At 35.6% G+C, this 13,879-nt stretch overlaps 1 protein-coding gene across 10 annotated transcripts in view; it reads right to left on the bottom strand.

The window, feature by feature from the left end:
* SYNRG (synergin gamma) overlaps positions 1-13,879 on the bottom strand; it is an 82,597-nt gene that overhangs the window by 53,512 nt on the left and 15,206 nt on the right. For all 10 annotated transcript variants that reach the window (XM_077745498.1, XM_077745500.1, XM_077745501.1 and 7 more), the window contains 3 exons: positions 5,338-5,468; positions 4,616-4,721; positions 3,971-4,082 (listed from right to left, as the gene is read on the bottom strand). In XM_077745498.1, coding sequence (XP_077601624.1) covers positions 3,971-4,082; positions 4,616-4,721; positions 5,338-5,468 — 349 coding nt within the window. The remainder of the gene's footprint in view (positions 1-3,970; positions 4,083-4,615; positions 4,722-5,337; positions 5,469-13,879) is intronic.

The raw sequence follows: 13,879 nt of genomic DNA, 5'->3' as shown, positions 1-13,879 counted from the left end.
TCATTTTTGCTTCTTCATATTTTTTCAAAATCCACAAAATTTAAACAAATCAACTTTTAAAAACTAGAGTCACAAAGAGGGGCCTCTGTGTGACTCAGTCAATTAAGCGTTCAACTCTTGATTTCGACTCAGGTCATGATCTCATGACTCATGAGATCCAGCCTTTCCTCCCTCCCCAATTAGCCCCCCGCGGGGCTCTGCGCTGACAGTGCAGAGCCTGCTTGGAATTCTCTCTCTCCCTCTTTCTCAAGATAAATAAACATTTAAAAACTAATACATAAAAGCTAGAGTCACATATAGACAGGCAAATAAAGGTGACATCATCCCTATCTCCATCTCTGTTCCTCCATCATCCACATCCAACTTCAAACTGGACCAAGCACCTCTCAATCTGCCCTTTTTGTTGTTGTTGAGGTACAGCTAACACATAACATTATATAGCTTCAGGTGCACAATACGGTGATTCGATATTAGTATACAATGTGAGATGATCACCACAATAAGTCTCATTACCATTTCACCAAAGCTATGAAAAAATTTCCCCCTCATGAGAACTTTAAGCCAACTTTCAAATATGCACTACAATATTATTTAGTTCCCATGCTGTACCTTACAACCCCATGACTTATTTCATACCTGGAAGTTTGAACCTCTTGACTACCTTCACCCATTTCACCCACCTTACACCCCCCAAGCCCCCAGGCAACTACCATTCTATTCTTTTTCTGTTTTTTTTTTCAGATTCCACATACAAGTGAAATCATGGTATTTGTCTTTCTCTGACTTATTTTTCTTAGTCTAATACCCTCAAGATCCATCTACATTGTTGCAAATTGCAAGATTCCATTCTTATTTATGGCCTGGTATTCCACTGTATACATATACCACATGTTCTTTACCCATTCATCCATCAAGGTACATATAGGCTGCCCCCATACCTTGTCTATTATACATAATGATGCAATGAGCATAGGGGGTGAGTATATTTTTTGTTAGTGTTTCCATTTGCTTTGGATAAATATCCACTGGTGGAATTTCGCTGGATCATATGGTAGTTCTATTTTTAGTTTTTTGAGGAGCCTCCCTACTGTTTTCCACAATGGCTGCACCAACTTACAGTCCCACCAACAATGTATGAGGGTTCCCTTTTCTCCATATCCTTGCCAACCCTTGCTGCTTCTTGTCTTTTTGATTCCAGCCATTCTAACAGGTATAAAGTGATATCTCACTGTGGTTTGCAATGTGATTTTCCATTTCCTAATGATTAGTGAATTTGAGCATCTTTTCTTGTGCCTGTTGAACATCTGTATGTCTTCTCTGGCAAAATGTCTATTCAGATCCTCTGTCCATTTTTTTCCCATCAGATTTTTTTTTTTTCTTTTTTTGCTATTGAGTTGTAGTTCTTTATATATTTTGGATATCAGCCCTTATGGATCTATGATTTGCAAAAATTTCCTCCCACTCAGCTGGTTGCCTTTTTATTTTGTTGGTTTCCTTTGCTATGCAGAAGCTTTTTATTTGATATAGTCCCATTTTTTAAAATATTTTTTTTAATTTTTCTTTTTTTTTTTTATTTCTAGAGGAGAGAGGAGAGAGCGTGAGCAAGGGAGGGTCAGAGAGAGAGGGAGTCACAGACTGAAACAGGCTCCAGGCTCTGAGCTGGCAGTCAGCACAGAGCCCGACGCAGGGCTCAAACCCACGAACTGCGAGATCATGAGCTAAGCGAAAGTTGGACGCTTAACCAACTAAGCCCCCCAGGCGCCCCTTAAAATATTTTTTTAAAGCAATCTCTAAACCCAATGTGGGGCTCAAACTCACAACCCTGAGATCAAGAGTCATATGCTCCACTGACTGAGACAGCCAGGTGTCTCTCACTTGTTTATTTTTGTGTTGCCTTTGATTTTGGAATCAGATTCAAAAAAATATAGCCAAAACCAACATCAAGGACTTTATTGCCTATGTTTTCTTCTAAGAGTTTTATGGTTTCAGGTTTTACATTCAAGTCTTTAATCCATGTTAATTTTTGTGTATGGTGTGAGATAGTGCTCTGGTTTCATTCTTTTGCACGAGCTGTTCAGTTTTCTCAACACCATTTATCGAACAGACTGTACTTTCCCCATTGTGTATTCTTGCCTCCTTTGTCATAAATTAATTGACCATGTATAGTTGGATTTATTTTTGGACTATCCTGTTCCACTGACCTATGTTTCTGTTTTTAGGCCAAAACCATACTGTTTTGATTACTACAGCTTTATGGCATAGTTTGAAATCAGGGTCCATCATGCCTTTAGCTTTGTTCTTCTTTCTTAAGACTGTTTTGGCTATTCAAGGTCTTTCATGGTTCTATAAAAATTTTAGGATTGTTCTATTTCTGTGAAAAAATGCCACTGGAATTTTGATAGGAAGTGCACTGAATCTGCAGAATGCTTTCGGAAACATGGACATTTTTAACAATATTAATTCTTCCAATCCATGAGCACAAAAACACCTTTCCTTTTTTGTGTGTCTTCTTCAATTTCTTTCATCTATGTCTTAATGTCTTCAGCATACAGGTCTTTCACCTCTTTGGTTAAATTTATTCCTATTTTTATTCTTACTTATTTCTATTTGATTCAAGGGTAAATGAAACCGTTCTCTTAATTTCTCTGATAGTTTGCTCTCAGTGTAGAGAAGTGCAACAGATTTTTGCATGTTGACTTTGTATCCTATAACTTCACTGAATGAATTTGTTTACACGTTCTAACATTCTTTTGGTAGTCTTTAGGGTTTTCTATATGTAAAGCTTCTTCACATTTTTAACTACTTTAAATTGCTTTAATATTTATGAAAGTCTAATGTCACAGAAGTAGTTTATTATTTAACAATGAGATTGTTAAACTACACCTAGTTGTTCAAAAAGGGTATTCTCTATGGCCAGAACATGGCCTAACAATGACCACTCCTCTCTGTCATCTTCTCCTTCTCCTTCTTCTAAGTTCCATGCAAGGTTCAGTTTCAGCACCCCAAACTCTATTTTTAAATTACTTCTTGACTAGCTTATTCAGCTTATAATTTTCATTTTAATTTATGTTTTTCCTTTCTGAATTCAATCTGATTCCTAATATTCATTCTCTTTTCAATATTGCTGTATATTTTACTTTGCATCTGAGTATATAATATAACAAGTGAAATTAACAGGATGGAGTTAAAGCTGTCCCAGAAAGTCAAGAACTGGTCACTGTGCCAATATTAGATTATTGCCTCCTGATCCCATCTATAAAAGGTACTACAATATAGGGGTTTAGGATAAATTTTATCAATGTAATCTATGCCAGCAGAAAAAGTACTTGGTTGGCTGAATGATTTGACAACTCCTCACCTATTAATGATATGTTATTCTTACCCTCCTGTAATTTTTAAAACATCCAAATCTTTACTTAGCTTGAAGGATGAGATAATCCCCACACATACTGGTCAATTAAACACACAGAAAATCACCTTCCAACAAAAGAAAAAAAAATTTATTTATTTTTGAGAGAGAGAGAGAGAGAACACATGTGTGCATGAGCGGGAGGGGTAGAGAGAGAGAGAATCCCAAGCAGGCTCTATTGTCAGCACAAGGCCTGATTGATGTGAGGCTCAAACTCACAAACCTTGAGATCATGACCTGAACTGAAACTAAGAGCCAGACGCTTAACCAACTGAGCCACCCAGGTGCCTCCAAAAGAAAATTAAAAAAAAAAAAAAAATTTTTTTTTCTTGAACGTTTATTCATTTTTGAAAGACAGAGACAGATCATGAGCGAGGGAGGGGCAGAGAGAGAGGGAGACAGAATTCAAAGCAGGCTCCAGGCTCTGAGCTGTCGGCACAGAGCCTAACATGGGGCTCAAACCCAGGGACTGCAAGACCATGACCTGAGCCAAAAAGTCAGACACTCAAAGACTAAGCCACCCAGGTGCCCCTCTAAAAGAAAATTTTAAATTAAAATTACCTGGTTTCTTAGGGTGCGATGCTGGAGTAGGATGCATTTTAGCATCTCTGGAAAACCCATCTAAGTTTCCTTTTATGGCTTCCAAAGCATCATCTCTACTCTTCTCTCCTGTCTAGGAGACAATAAATGTATGGATATATCTTCACTTATGTCTCACTTCATCCTAGATCCTCCCAAATTAAAAGTACAGACATTGGTCTATTTTCAAAATTTTTACCACACACTTCTGATAGGGAATTCTCTGAGTCAGAAAAACACTGATAGGTGCTGTAAGTATCCCAAAGGCATAAAATGACATTCTATAAAATACAAAAAATATCAAAAGGTCCATTTATAAATACTTCAGGATACAACTGACATTAAGTATCCCATATTAATTAATATCAAGATCCGTGATTAACCTTCCCAAGAGAAGATGGCCAACATACCAGTGGTAGTAAAAAGGAGTTGAGAAGATGATGGTTGATAGCCCACCCTCTTCAACCATACAATGTCTTACAGGAAAAGAAGAATTCTTCACTTGTAGGCTCAAAATCAACCAAGCACACACCCCAAGCTTGGGCTTGTCCCCCAGTGACAGAATCCACTGATTGAGTGTGAGGCACACACAGGGCATGCAGGCTCTGTGGCCCTGGAAGAGATTACCTTGGGTTTCACACTACTCAGAAGTCTGAGCTTTTGCTTCTGCTCTTCAAACTGGCGTCTTTTTCTTTCTTCTTCTAAGAGCTTCTGTTGCTGTTCAAATCGTTTTCTGAAGGAAAAGCAACATAGTAAAGAACTAACTGCAGCGATTATCAACTGTGCTCTATTCATACTTCTAACAGTTTCAGCAATATCACCTCATAATTCTATAACAACTTCATTGCTAATTAGATCTAATTTTCTTATGACGATACTATTTCCCTAATATATTAATTTCAAAATATATGTAAGGAGTCCAAAGAAATATTTACCTAAATTATAGACATGAATTTATTCCTTGTAATTTGCAAGGGGAAGACACAAATCTTTTGCATTCAAAAGTAATCTCAAAAAACAGGGAAGTAGCCAAAAAAGAAAATCCTAACTTGGGAAGGCAGTATCTCACAGGAGAAAGAGCAATGCTTTGGGCATCAGGAGGCCTACATCTGCTAGTAATTGTGTAATCTGGACTGACAAAGTGGCTTCATTTCTCTGAATTGCCCTTTCCCTAGATGTAAAATTAGAGAGTTGAATTAGAGGATCTTGCTCAAAACTTATATATAATAAAGTATTTCATGAAAGGCAACATGACTGTTTGGGCATCAAATGTGCATCAGAAAACATTTGACCATTCTGAAAATAACTGCTATCATGCGTCCTCATGCTTGAGTCCTTAGGTCTCTTACTGCTGCTCTTCAGCGAACTGCTTCTGCATATCTGGGGTGTACTGTGGGCCTGGGGGACGCATTCCCAGGAACGGTGTTTGTCCGAGGTAAGGCATTCCTGCTCCTGGCATCGGTCCCATTGGTATCCCTGCCTGAAAGAAACAAAGGCTTAGAAAACACAATTCTTCCTCTTAATTATTTCAAAGAAAAACTATAACTTTCATAAATTCTTCTTAATATTTTTATTAACAAACTATGGGATTTTCTTAAACAACAGAGTCAAAAAACACAGGCTAAAAATGGAAAGTTCCCCTTACTATCTCACCCCTTTCATTTCCTTGTCTGAGAGGTGACCACTGCTAACAGTCTAAGGGTGTGTGTGCATGGAAGCACACGTGCACACGAGATATATTCTACTCTTTGAAAAGAGGGATCATATCTTACATGTCTTTGTATTTTCCAGCACAGATAAGAGGCTGGCACACAGTAGGTAATCCAAAAATGAGATTAAAACATGCTTTTCCAGGGGCACCTGGGTGTCTCAGTCAGTTAAACGTCCAACTTCAGCTCAGGTCATAATCTCACAGCTCATAAATTCGAGCCCCACGTTGGGCTCTGGGCTGATAGCTCAGAACCTGGAGCCTGCTTTGGATTTTGTCTCTCTCTCTCTTTCTCTTCCCCTCCCCCACTCACACTCTATCTTTCACTCCCTTGAGTAAATAAACATTAAAAAAATTTTTTTAAATAAAACATGCTTTTCTAATATGTATGATAGGATAATGAATATTTTCATGTTCAGTATCACAGGCCTGATATCCAAACTTATACAGAAAATAAAATATATTTAATCAGTAATAAGTTCTATAGTAATACCACAGTATAAAGTTTACTCAAGCATCCAGAAGAATATTATCACACAATAGCCAAACACAAAATCTAATAATAATGATGATGATGACACTGATAATAATAATAATAATAATGGGAAATTTACACTGAGTGGACATTCTTCTATGCCTCAGCCTTCTCCCTAAAAGGCTCCCTTTCTGTTCCCTAATTGAAACCTGGCTGTCCCGGAAGCCCTCTTATTTGGAGATTGCTGCTTCCCTTCCATATTTCCTGTAAAAGGGGAATATTTCTCCTTGCTTCTTCTAAACCTTTTATCCTCTTTTCCTTCAAAAAACGTGACTGCTTGCATCCAGCCTTGTTAGTTGCCCAGATTGCCTAGTCTAGTCCAGGATGGCTCCTTTCAGTTACAGGGGATGAAGGATGTGTCTGTAATAAAGTGTAACTTCCCTACTTACATAAAATTAACATAAACCACCAGAAGTTAAATTACTTTAAAGATTATATTCATACTACTGGATTCATTTTTAGTGAAGTGTTTTGTTCTTTTTTTTTAAACAAGACTAAGATATTGATTTTAATCTAACAATGTTTGTTGAAAAAATCCTGTTAGCATTTCCCTCAAAGTATTTGTTTTAGAAATTATCAAAAATACTACTTTGGGGTGCCTGGGTGGCTCAGTCAGCTAAGTGTCTGACTTTGGCTCAGGTCATGATCTTGCAGTTCATGGGTTCAAGCCCCTCGCTGGGCTCTGTGCTGATGGCTCAGAGCCTGGAGCCTATTTCAGATTCTGTGTCTCCCTCTCTCTCTCTTTGCCCTTCCCCAACTTATGCACATGAGCTCGCTCTCTTTCTCTCTCTCTCTCTCTCTCAAAAATAAACGTTAAAAAAAACTTTAAAAATATCATCTCTACTGAACTTTCAAAAAAAGTGCACCTCAGTATAATAGTGGAGGATTGGAGGATACAAATAATATAATATAGGTAAAACACCTAGAACATTGTGTAGCATATATGAGTTAATAGCAGCTATTATAATTATTAAAAGTAATACTGACGACAAGGCAGTACTCTCTCAAAAACATTAATGATCCCATTCTGTTCCTGGAATGAAGTAAGATTCCACAAGCAAATACAGAATTAAGGCAACTAGGTAAGAAAAATGAACACTTGAACAGCTATAAGTACCATTTTATTGGGTTCATGCCATATGCCATCTATAGAATTAGGCATTTACATACATTATTCTCAATATACGTAAGATCCTTAGAGTTAGAGAATTTCTGATAATGATCAACAAGAATATCTTATTAATAACATTAATGAAGCCCCTACTGTGTCCCAGGGACTTTTCTAAGGGCTTTATGTACAATAATTAACTTAATCCTTATAACAAACCTACGCAGCAGGTGCTACTGTTATTCTCATTTTACAGATGAGGAAACAGAAGTACAAAATAGTTAACTTCCTTACTTTCTGCTAGTAAGTGGCAGAGCCAAGATTACAACCAGACAGCTTCTGGTTCCAAAGTCCATATTCTCCATCATTATGGAGAATTACACTGCCTCTCCAATTATAACTACCACAGATTCAGACTTAAAACAAATTTTAATGTGTTTTTGTATCTATTCATATGCTCAAGCATATACTTGCTCAATGAGTAGTAGCTTGGAAGGTTCATGAATGGTTTTTAGGACCTTACAATGGGAGTTACAAGTAATATATATTGCTTAATTACTAACACTCTCTATGCTAAATCTTGGGTGGGGATGGCTATGTATACTTACTTTTAACCACAGTGTAGTTCTCCGGGTGCTAAAAATTAGTACTGTAGTCCTAGGATTACATTTTTTTCTACCTCTATTTAAATAAAATAATTTATTTAAGCAATTCCCTACTTTTTCCAGCTTTACTGAGCTATAGTTGACAAAATACTGTAATTATAAGGTATGCAGCGTGTTGATTTGATACACTTATATACTGCTAAATGATTACTACCACAGCATTAACTAATATCTCCATCATGTCACAAAATCACCATTTCTTTTTTGTGGTGAGGGATTAAGTTCCTTTTTAAATTGACTTCATTTACCCAAGGCACATAAAATGCAAAAGAAACCACTCAACTTCTACAGACTAACAGACCAGATATTCCACAAAAATAATAAAGAATAAAAGAAAGAAAGGTATTATGCACATTGCTTTCCTTAGAAAATTCTATTCTTCCAGAATATTCAAATTTGCTAAATGGCATTTTGGCTTTCTCCTATTCCTGAAAAGTTAGTTTATACATTCATACAGCCTAATTCTTTTAAAATCTAGATAAACCAAAAGGTTAAGAAATATTAATCATTAGTTACACACTGGATGAATGACAGGACAAAAGAAATAACTCAGAAATCTGAGATACATCCAATCAACTGCCAAAGACATTCAAGAAAAAGAAGTTCACTCCCAAGATGAAGAATACTGAAGGCTACTGAAAATTTGAGTGATTGGAGAGATACCAGACTAAAAAAGTAAAAAATATCAGTTTTAATAAAAATCCCAGCATATTTTATGTGGAATTTGACTAGCTGATCTTAAAACTTATCATGAAGAGGAAAGAACCATGAATAGCTATAGTTCTTTAAAAGAAGAACAAGGAGGATCCACACTAGCAGATATCAAGGCTTATCTTAGGCTAGAATAATTAGGAGACTAAGATACTTATTGATGCAGGGACAGTCAGAAATAGCAATGGGACAAACATGCTAATCCAAAGCATATAAAGAAATTGGACGGTACAGGAGTCATCTTGGAAATCAATGAGTAAAGAATGGGATATTGATTAATGATTTGGAGAGAACTGGCTACTCAAATGGAAAATAATAAAATTAGACCTTTAGATACACACTGATAGCACAGAACAATTCCAGGTTGATTTGGTAAGAACATACAGAAGAATAATATTATGATCACAGGGTTAGGACTAGGTCTAACGAGACACACAAGAGATGAGACCATCAAAGAAATGATTTATCCATCTGACATAACTTCTACATGACTGCACCAACAAAATCAAAAAACAAGCCAAAGTATAGAAGGAGATATTGGCAACACAAATAACCACAAAGGTAAGAATCTGTAATATACAATGAACTCTTAGAAATCAATAAAAACAAAACAAATAGCAACAAATTGGAAGCAACTTACATGTCCATCAACACAGGAATACGTACTCATGCACTGGAACACTAAACAGTAGCTATATGAATATATTTGGCAGCACTTTATAACACGGATAAATCCTGGGGCAAAACAACGTCAAATAAAAAAATCAAATGCAGGAGAGTACAAGCTTACATAAACCTTTAAAACCCGGAAAATATATAACATTCAGGAATATTCAAACATGTAAAACAGGAGAAGTATAAGAATACATATGAAAACACTAAGCACTCAATTCGTGATAGTGGTAACTATCTCTGGGGAAGTAGAAGAAGGGAATTACAACTGTTTTGTTCATTTCTTTTAAAAATGTGAAGCAAATATGGCATGTTAAAACTGGATGAAAGGACAGGACTATCTCCATATAAATCCCAAGGAATCTACAAAAAAATTCCTAGAACAATTGAGTTCACCAAGGTTGCAGGTTACAAAACAAATATACCCAAATCAACCATATTTCTATATACCAGCAATGAAGAGCACATTGAAATAAAAATGACAATGTCATTTACAATTACTCAAAAAATTAGATGTAAATCTAACAAAACATTTAAAGAACTTAAATGCCAAAAACTATACAATGCTAATGATAGAAATCAAAGACTTAAATAAATGCTCATATTTTGCAAGAATCTACATTATTAAAGATGTCAATTTCCCCCAAATTGATAAAAAAGGTTTACCATAATTCCTATCAAAACTCCAACCAGACTTTTCATAGGTAGATATAGGTAACATTATTCTAAAACTTATATGCAAAGACAGATAAACTAAAATAATTAAAACAATTTTGAAAAGAAGAATAACAAGAGAGGACTTGACATAGAGCTACAGAGATTTACTCAGTAATCAAAATCTCCCAACAAGAAAAGTCCTGAACTTAATGGCTTTGCTGGTGAATTCTACCAAACATTTAAAGAAAAAACAACACAGACTTCATGAAAACTTTAAAAATTTGTACATCAAGAGACATGACCCACAGAGTAAAAGAGCATCCCACAGAATGGGAGAAGACATTTGCAATTCATTTATCTGATAAGGGATTAATATCCAAAATATATACACAATGCTCACAGTTAATTCACCAACAAAAAACCCAGTTCAAAAAAGGACGAAAGACTTGAATAAGCATTTCTCCAATGAAGATATACAAATGACCAATAACCACATGAAAAAATACTCCACATCTTTTATTAGAGAAGTGAAAATCAAAATTACAATGAGATACTACCTCACATGCATTAGGACAGCTACTATCAAAAACAAACAAACAAAAAAGCACCGGGGGCACCTGGCTGACTTATTGGTAGAGCATATGACTTGATCTCAGGGTCATAAGTTCAAGCTCCACAATGGGTGTAAAGTCTACATAAGGAGGAAAACAAAAACAAAAACAAAAACAAAAAAACCAAATGGGAGTAGTTGGGGGAAGATAGCAGAGTAGGAGGATCCTGAGCTTACCTCCTTCCATGGGCACATCAAGACAGGAGCTACATCTATGTGACTAATTCTGGAAACAACCTGAAGACTGGCAGAATAGACCTTCCACAGTTAATTATATAGAGAAAACCACACACACACAAAAGAGTAGGAGGGGAGCTAAATGAAATGGAGATAAGCAATATGCCTGATGAAGAATTCAAAGTAATGGTCACAAAGATACTCACTGGACTTGAAAAAATGGTAGAGAATCTAAGTGAGACCATTAACAAAGATATAGAAAATATAAAAAAGAACCAATTAGGTCTAAAGAATTCAGTAACTGAAATTTAAAAATACACTAGGAAATTAACAGCAGATGAGAGGAAGCAGAAGGATGGATCAGCAACCTGGAAGACAGGGTAAGGGAATGCAACCAAGCTGAACAGCATAAACAAAAAGAGTAATAAAAAATAAAAACATGCTAAGGAAACTTTGTGACATCATCAAGCGTAATAACATTCACTGTATAAGGATCCCAGAAGGAGAAGACAGAGAGAAGAGGGCAGAAAACTTATTTGAAGAAATAATAGCTGAAAATTTCCTTAATGTGGGAAAGAAACAGACATCCAGATCCAGGAATGAGAGAGCCCCCAATAAGAAGAACCCAAAGAGGTCCACACCAAGGCACACAAGAATTTAAAAAGCAGTGATAGAGAATTTAAAAGCATAAGAAGAAAACAGTTACATAAAAGGGAAACCCCATAAAGCTCTTAGCTGATTTTTCAGCAGACACTGTGCAGGCCAGAAGGGAGTGGCATGATATACTCAAACTGCAAAAAGAAAAAAACCTGTGAACAAGAATACTCAACCCAGTAAGGTTATCATTCAGAATAGGAGAGATAAAGAGTTCCCCAAACACACAGAAGCTAAAGGACTTCATCACTAAATCAGCCTTACAAGAAACGTTAAAGGGAATTATTTGGAAAGAAGGCCATAATCAGGAGTAAGAATATTATGAAAGGAAAAAAACCTCACAGGTAACTGCAAACATATAATAAAAGCAGATTAATCACTTATAAAACCAGCATGGAGGTTAAAGCACAAAAGCAGTAAAGCCAATTGTAAGAATCAGCCAAGTGACTTGCAAAATAGAAGGATGTAAAATATGACATAAAACGTATACATAAAATATGAGGGTGGGAAGTAAAATCGAGTGCTATTATATGGGCTCAAACTTAAGTGATCATCAACTTCATAGAGACTGCTACATGCAAAAGATGTTATATAAGAAACTAATCGTAACCACAAATCAAAAACCTGTAATAGAAAAATATAGAGAGGAAACCAAACATAACACTATAGAAAGCCATCAAACCACAAGGAAAAAGGGCAAGAGAAAAAGGAACAAAGAAGAATGACAAAAACAACCAGAAAAGAAGTAACAAAATAGCAATAAGTACAAGCCTATCAATAATTATTTTATTTAAATTATTTTATTTTATTTTTTAAAGTAAGCTCTATGTCCAACGTGAGGCTTGAACTCACAACCCTAACATAAAGAGTTGCATGCTTTACTGACTGAGCCAGCCAACTGCCCCTCAGTAGTTGTTTAAATGTAAATGGACTAAATGTTCAAATCAAAAGACATAGGGCAGCTGAATAGATAAAAAGCAAGACCCATCTATATGCTGCCTACAAAAGACGCACTTAAGAGCTAAAGACACATGCAGATTGAAAGTAATAAAGGATGTAAAAACATTTACCAAGCAAATGGAAGCGTAAATGTTGTTACCTTAGCTTTCTTTTCATTGGACAAAATAGACTTTAAAACAAAGACTATAACAAGAGACAAAAGGACAACAAGAAAATATAACAATCATCAATACCTATACACAACATAGAAGTACCTAACACATAAAGCAAATATTAATAGACATAAAGGGAAAAATTGACAGTAATACAATAATAGTAAGAGACTTTAATGCTCTACTTACATCCATATGGAGATCATCTAGAGAAAAATCAACAAGGAAACAGTGGCTTTGAATGACACGATGGATCAGATGGATCTATTTGGAACATTCCATCCCAAGACAGTGGACTACACATTCTTTTCAAGTGCATATGTAACATTCCCAAGGACAGATGACATGTTAGTCCACAAATATCAATAAATTAAAAAAATTGATATCATATTATGCACTTTTTCCAAACACAACAGTACAAAGCTAGCAATCAACCACAAGAAAAAAACCTGGAAAAAAATACAAATACATGGAGACTAAATAGCCTGCTACTTAACAATGAATGGGTCAACCAAGTAACCAAAGAGGAAATCTCAAAATAGATGGAGACAAAAAATGAAAACACTATTGTCCAAAATCTTTGAGATGTAGCAAAAGCTGTTCTAAGAGGGAAGATTATAGCAATATAGTCTTACCTCAAGAAAGAAGAAAAATCTCAAATAAAGAAGCTAACCTTACACCTGAAGGTACTAGGAAAAAAAAACCCAAAGCCAGTAGAAGGAAATAATAAGATTACAGCAGAAATAAGTGAAATAGAGACTATAAAAACAATAGAACAGATCAATGACACCAAGAGCTGGTTCTTTGAAAAGATAAACAAAATTGATAAACCTTCAGCCAGACTCACCAAGAAAAAAAGAGAAGACTCAAATAAATAGTCAGAAATGAAGGGGAATTAACCATATAAACACAAAGGATTATAAGAGAATACTATGAAAAATTATATACCCAACAAGTTGGACAACCTAGGAGAGACGGATAAATTGCTAGGAATATGTAACATTCCAAAACTGAATGAGGAGGAAACAGAAAATTGGAACACACTGATTACTAGCAATGAAATCGAATCAGTAATCAAAAACTCCCAAAAAACATAAGTCCAGGACTAGATAGCTTCACAGGTGAATTCTACCAAACATTTAAAGAAGAGTTAATTCCTAGTCTTCTCAAACAATTCCAAAAAATCGAACAGGAAGGAAAACTTTCAAATTCATTCTACAAGGCCAGCATTACCCATATACCAAAATCAGATAAAGTCACTGTAAAAAAAACAAAACAAAAA

Source organism: Crocuta crocuta, unplaced genomic scaffold (assembly GCF_008692635.1).
Source record: "Crocuta crocuta isolate KB4526 unplaced genomic scaffold, BGI_CrCroc_1.0 scaffold333, whole genome shotgun sequence".
Classification (NCBI taxonomy): Eukaryota; Metazoa; Chordata; class Mammalia; order Carnivora; family Hyaenidae; genus Crocuta; species Crocuta crocuta.
Note: the sequence above shows the minus strand (reverse complement) of the source record. Positions and strands in the feature narration are given on the sequence as shown.